This window comes from Genypterus blacodes, unplaced genomic scaffold, assembly GCF_046128005.1.
Source record: "Genypterus blacodes isolate CSIRO-AG114 ecotype Tasmania unplaced genomic scaffold, CSIRO-AGI_Gbla_v1 ptg000332l_1, whole genome shotgun sequence".
Lineage (NCBI taxonomy): Eukaryota > Metazoa > Chordata > Actinopteri > Ophidiiformes > Ophidiidae > Genypterus > Genypterus blacodes.
Genome location: NW_027467117.1, coordinates 403,908 through 410,221, shown reverse-complemented (window position 1 = coordinate 410,221; position 6,314 = coordinate 403,908). Strand labels below are relative to the sequence as shown.

At 48.8% G+C, this 6,314-nt stretch overlaps 1 protein-coding gene across 1 annotated transcript; it reads right to left on the bottom strand.

Annotated features, from left to right (window-relative positions):
• Window positions 1-465: 465 nt before the first annotated feature.
• rerglb (RERG/RAS-like b) lies at window positions 466-5,032 on the bottom strand. Its single transcript, XM_076137668.1, has 5 exons — window positions 4,522-5,032; window positions 3,084-3,140; window positions 2,889-2,962; window positions 2,458-2,606; window positions 466-1,772 (listed from the first exon to the last, which is right to left on the bottom strand). The coding sequence occupies exons 1-5, from the start codon at window positions 4,571-4,573 to the stop codon at window positions 1,487-1,489; spliced, it is 618 nt and encodes a 205-aa protein (XP_075993783.1). The 5' UTR covers window positions 4,574-5,032; the 3' UTR covers window positions 466-1,486.
• Between the last annotated feature and the right edge of the window lie 1,282 nt (window positions 5,033-6,314).

The window sequence follows — 6,314 nt, the reverse complement described above, 5'->3', positions numbered from 1 at the left end:
AACCAGGATAAATTGTCAGAAAGCACGCGGGGTTTCTGCATCTTACACATATGGAAGCCTCGTCTGTTGATTTCTGCACTTTCACTGATCTGAAATCCATTTGATCCATTTTGTTATTGATCGTCATCTTCCTCTATAATTTGAATTGATCCTGTGCATTAACGACCCGGCCGCGGGGAGAGAGAGGGGCAGGAAAACAAACACACCCAGCCAGTCCGAACGGGAGCAGAAGGTCTGTGTCTCACTGTGACGCCATCTAGTGGGCGCAGCAGGAACAGCCTCAGGATTATTGCCTCGTTAGGAGGAAAGAACGTTTTAGCCTGTAATAAAGTGTTTCCCTCTTTCTGGGCCGCAGATCTGATATTTGCATTTGTTCCACACAGGAAATTCCTCTTAGCTGAAGGCTTCAGAGGAAAAGCTTCAGTCACGCTCGTTTAATGGAAATGAGTTTAACAGCAGAACTCCTTATTAAAACACGTTTAGCTTTAATTTCCTCTGCAGCTGCTTGTGTTTATACAGGGAAGTGAACTCAAGGAACATTCAAGGTTACGTGTTGCATCGGTGAAGTTAACTTTCATGCTTCTACATTCTGCTACATTCTTTATTTGTGACACAACAGCAAAGCATCAGAGTTCAGGTCCTTAAATGGAACAGAGGAGGAACTGAAGAGTTAAAGTCAGATATAAACATAAATACATGGAATGAAACAAAGCAAAGGAATATAAAAGATCCACTAAATCATGCTGTCCTATAGATAACAGGACAATAAGAATGTAAACATTGCATTAAGCTTGACTACGATAAGAGCTGTGAGTACGATACAGGAAGCAGAACGCAGCTAGCATAAAGGCTTTATGGCTTCTTAAGAGTCCTATTGATCAAATCTATACAGTAAAGGTGAAGGATGTTTCTATGTTCCACATCATATTGAGCCTGTCAGGATGCAGTAGGGGTTTAGAAGGATCTATGGAGGCAAACAGCCCAAATCCTCCCCCCGTGTCATCACAGATGAAACCCTGGATGCACAGCTGTAATCAGACGTCACGTGTCCGCACAGTAAAGCTGCATGGGCCCACGGCGTGAAGCAGGAAGGATCAATAACCCCGGGTTCACACTCGGCCAGAGAGGCAGCAGAGGTCCGTGCATCTCCTGCACGTCCAGAGGAAGTGAGATGATGTGTGAACGCTCAGAACATTTATCTTCAATACTGGAAACCTGCAACAATAAATCTGGTCCATGATGGGAGTGGAGTTTTGGAGGAGCGACTCCATCTGCTGCTGCAAAACATGGAGATTTAATCAGATACTTCCTGTTTTAAAGCATTAATTTGACTATCTTATACTAGACTTGTCCCTAGATGTAGGATCTTCTGTGGTTCTTCAGGTCTTGCCGTGTGAACGCTGGGTTCTTCTTATTCAAACTGACTGTGACCTCTTGGCCCGTTCCCTTTTCATCCCCAGTCCGGCGCCCCTGCAGCTGAGAGCCCTCACACAGATTTCCTCCTCTTGCCAAACATGTTGTTGATGAGTTTGGCCATGGACTTGGAGCCGCTGTAGCGCCGGCGGTCAGCGCGGTACTTCAGGTGCTCCATCACCTGCCTGATGAGCTGGGTGAAGAGGTTGGCGATGTCCTGGTAGCTCTCGGCCGCTGACACCTCCTGGAAGTGGCAGCGGTTCTCCTGAGCCAGGCGCCGGCCCTCCTCCTCGCACACCTGCCGGGCGTGGCACAGGTCCTGCTTGTTTCCCACCAGGCAAACGGGAACGTCCGACTCCCTGCAACGGAAACACAACGCGGATACTTGACACTGAGCCACATGAGCAAACCACTAAATCAAGCTTCCTGTATGAAAGAAGTTTGCCAAGAACACTGATTCTGTTTCCTGTCAGTAAGGAGATATTTGTCCCAAACCTCCATGATTTACCGATGTTAGCATGTTCAGATTGATGCTGCACACTAACTCTCTCCCCTCTCCGTTATGAGGTCGCCTCGGCGTGTGGCGGCGGCGGCGGCGGCGGCGGCAGGTTGATGGAAACCTTTCGCCTGCTTTCTGACAGACCGAATCAAGTAGACGCCTGTAGGTTTGAAATGAATCCCTCACTTCTCTTGGTTGATCATTTCTCAGTGTTTGTAACCTGAAGTGTATCAGCACAGAGGGAAGGAGAGAGAGTTTCCTGTTTGCAGACGGCTCGGGGAATAAAGCGGCTGTAAATAATTCTTAGCGTTCCCTTACTCGTCGGGAGCAAATCTAATTTTCCTGTTTTGGAGGTTTTGTGAGCTTTTATTGTGAATGAGGGATCGTTCAAACGGTAAAAGATGGAAAAGAGAAACTCCAGCCCAGGATGTTTTATAGCTGTGAACTCTTCTTCTAATGCACCTCTACAAGAGCAGATAAAGTTTTAAAGAGCCTGCAGTTGCGTCCCCAGCCTCCGTCCTCATAATGAAATACCCTCAGCTGACCCTTTGCAGTTGTCCATGCGAGTCTCCCGGATCTGCCGCAGGACGCTCTTGGCGTTGATGAAGGAGGCGCGGTCGCTGATGTTGTACACGACCACGAAGCCGTCTCCCCACTGCACCGGCTCCTCCAGGATGCACCGGGCCTCCGAGCTCTGCCAGGGACAACACGCACGCACACACACACACACACATACACACACACACACACACACACACACATACACACACACACACACACACACACACACACACACACACACACACACACACACACACACACACACACACACACACACACACACACACACACACACACACACGTAGGTTCATTTCAGGAGCGGGAAGGCCAAAGGAGAGCGGAGGCTAGGATTTATCCCAGCATGCATTGGGAGCAGAGCCGGACAGAACAGCTCTCTGGTATCGGTGTGTTGTACCTGAGAGCAGGGGTCAAACACCTCCAGGTTCAGCTGCCTGCCATCGATGGACAGCCTCTTATGGTAGAGAGAGTCTGCAAGAAGGATCCAGAATGCAGAAGAATGAAAGAACAACAATAACCAGTGTGTGTAGGAGAACCAAACCCGCACACACACACACACACACACACGTTCATGCAGTCTGGAGACACTTACTTGAGTTGGAGGCGTATTCACCGATGAAGCGTCTGGTGAGGAAGCGCACGAGGACGGCTGGAGGAGACGGAGCAAATGAGAAAGAACCAAATGAGTCATGGCACCTTTGATCTCTCCTGCCTCACAGGTGGCCGCCCGGGTGGAAAATGACTCGCCTGCGCCCCCCGCAGGCGCAGCACCGTGCCAACAGGCTGTGGGGGCGCAGGGGTGAAACCGTGACCTTGTTGTCGTGTGCGTGTTTGTGGAGCCGGGAGGTTCTGATTCCTTTGTCGGACTGAGCAGCACAGTAAACACACTGATGCTCCCACAGACACACAGCAGTTTAAATCAGAGCCCAGGCTTCATTCACAGCTTAACACACACACACACACACACAAACGAGGACGTGACGGGACAGATGCAGAGACGTGGACACACACACACACACACACACACACACGCATTCATAGACACATGCACAACAACAAAGCAAAAAGCTGGAAAGCAAAGAGCAACACACACACACACACACGCATCTCCACAGTAACAGCTCTGCTTGGCTGGTAGTCAGGCAGAATGGAGACGTCCCATTGTTTTATGAAGCACAGAGTCTGAACACAGATCTGCAGCAGGACACGCTAACTACACACGAGTCTATGAGAGAAGAAGAGGAGACGGAACTTCAATCATCCAGTGTGATTTCACACACACACACACACACACACAGTTACATGTTGTGGCGTGTTCCTCACACACGACTCTGATCTGAGGGCTTTGTGCAGAGTTGACTTAGCTCCATGAAGCTTAGAGGACAAAGATGCACCACAGAGTCTGATCTCATCTCTGCTGTTTGACACGGAGACCTCAGAGCACACCAGCATCTAATGACATCTGAGGAAGTTCAGACCTTTGCTACGTTCAAACTCCCTGCAGCTCCAGTAGAGAACGTGTGGTCACATGAGGAAACACATTTAAATGAGCTCTAAGTTCATATAAACACACAGGGACCTGAAGATCTTTGAGGTTTTGACATTTTTATGTATTTTTCACAGATCCTTCCAAGAAAGCAAAAGTTCTAAACATGCTTCACATACATGAACACAGAGAGATACATTTATATTTGAGTTCTGTTCTCATAGTGCTGGTGTCTGTATTTTGGAATACTTTCTACAAAATAGTTTCAAAGGGTTTACTCAAACAATAGAGGATGATAGTCTTCATCGTCTGCTCTGCTCCGGACCTTTCAGGAGACTTAGAGTGGAAACTTCAGTGTTTTACTTACTTGAGGAAAGTTTGCTTTTAATATTTTCTGTCTAGTCTTATTCTGTTCAATTTGTACAATTTACAAGATTTTAACTTTATATTTTACTTCTTTCACCAGAACCACAGAATCAGAACCGACCCGTTTGCTAAACTCTTCAGGTAAGGCTGAAACCTAACTCTGTCCTCAGAGACTCACCTGACTTCCCGGCCCCTGGGCTCCCCAGCAGAGCCAGCTTGATGTCGGTCATGCCTGTGCTCTTTCAGGTCCTCAGCTGTCTCTGTGTTGTGTCTGGTGTGTGTGTGTGTGTGTGTGTGTGTGTGAGCGTCGGCTAGTAAATGCTGCTGCTCAGAGTCCAGACTGAGCCGGGATGGAAAGACGGGACGGCCCCCTCTCCTCTTCCTCTTCAAAGGCTGGGTTCACTGTTTCAGAGCCGGAGGGAGAGAAGAGGGGCGAACAAATGCCTCTCTCTCTCTCTCTCATTCTTTGTCTCTCTCTCTGTCTGGTCTGTCTGTCTTTCTCTCTCTGTGTTTGTCTCCCCCCCTGCTTTCTCTCCCTCTGCCAAGTCCTGTCTCTCCCTCTCTCACACACTTCCTCTCCCATGTTTTCTCTCTCTCTCCTGTGCCCAGCATAACTCTCTTCCCTTTTTTCTAACCCTCTCAATCAATCTCTTCTTCATTTCATTCTTTATTTTCTTTCTTTCCTTCCCTGCACTCTTCATCCTGTACCTCTCACTCCCCCTCCCCCCTCCCACAGAGAGGTCACTCAAAGGTCACCCACAGAGTAAACATGTTGTGCTTCTCCTGCTCTCAGTCTGTAATCTAAGTCTCCGCCGCCATCTATGGACATTTGTCCCGTTCTTCATAGAGAAGTGAGTCTTATTATTTGGTTAGGAACTCCAGGTCGGGGTCTTTATGTCCTCAGGTGCTGCTGTTATTGTTTCTCTCTGCTATAACAGGACAACCCCCCGCTGAGGCCACCTTAATAACGCTGTGGCCTTAAGGAGAGGGGTTTTGATGAAGACGTCGGTGTGTTTTGTAGAGAGGAGGACAGACGGATGGACGGGGGGACAGACGGGGGGATCTCTGCTGAGTTTGGTTAAGTACAGTTCATCATCAGGCTCAGCAGACTGGGCAAAGCTGAGCAGCGCAGCAAAGCTATGTCTGCAATAAAAAGGCTGATTAGGGCATCAGTCATATTCTGACATCGAACTGAGCGGATTCAGATGAGTGATCCGTCTGCTTCAGCTCCTTCAGCTCCTTCAGCTCCTTCAGCCGCCACACCGAATGTGGCGTCTACGACCAATCAATCATCCTGCGGTCGCCTCCGTCTCACACGCGGTAACGCCGGCCAAGCAAAGGAATATTCTTTAGATTCAAACCATATTTACATCCCTCTGACCCTCGTGTGTGTGTGTGTGTGTGTGTGTGTGTGTGTGGCGTGCAAAGTCAGTGACCCGCTGCCAAATCAGAGCCTGGACTCTGAGCCTGGTCTGACAGAAGCACGGCTCCACTTTGCTGCATTTGTTTCTGGTTTCTCACAAACAATTACAACCGAATCCAAAGCCCGGATCTGGAGTGACTTTAATCTGTTTACATAGTTTCATTCTGATCAGCGAGCTTGGACCGGAGCGCTCACATCGGCCCGCTTCAATCTCTGTAAACGTTGACTGAATGAAAACACGTTCAGGTTCACTCCACATGTCGGTCGTGTTATCAGGAGGCTCCTGTCAATCAAAGCTCCGTCTCTGGACGTGGAGCCGCTCTCTGCTTGGATCTTTAACTCCTGCAGAACAAAAGGAGTAAGAATGAAGCCTGAGCAGCCAGAGCCTCTCATAGAGCAGCGCAGGTCCACTGGCTGCTCTGTTTACCAAATCCAGCTCTTTCCATTCAGTGATGTTTAGATATCTTATGGCCTCCAAATCAGCTCGGCACAAGGCAGAGTAATTGGTACCAGACCACAGTGCATTGTGGGAGTTCACGCGAGGACTG

Bases quoted from the DNA above. Each gene is read 5' to 3' on its own strand.
- rerglb (XM_076137668.1), bottom strand. From the start codon at position 4,573: ATGACCGACATCAAGCTGGCTCTGCTGGGGAGCCCAGGGGCCGGGAAG. The intron at 3,141-4,521 runs GTGAGTCTCTGA...CGTCTCCTCCAG, and splicing joins CCCAGGGGCCGGGAAGTCAG to CCGTCCTCGTGCGCTTCCTC. The intron at 1,773-2,457 runs GTCAGCTGAGGG...TTTCCGTTGCAG, and splicing joins CGCATGGACAACTGCAAAGG to GGAGTCGGACGTTCCCGTTT.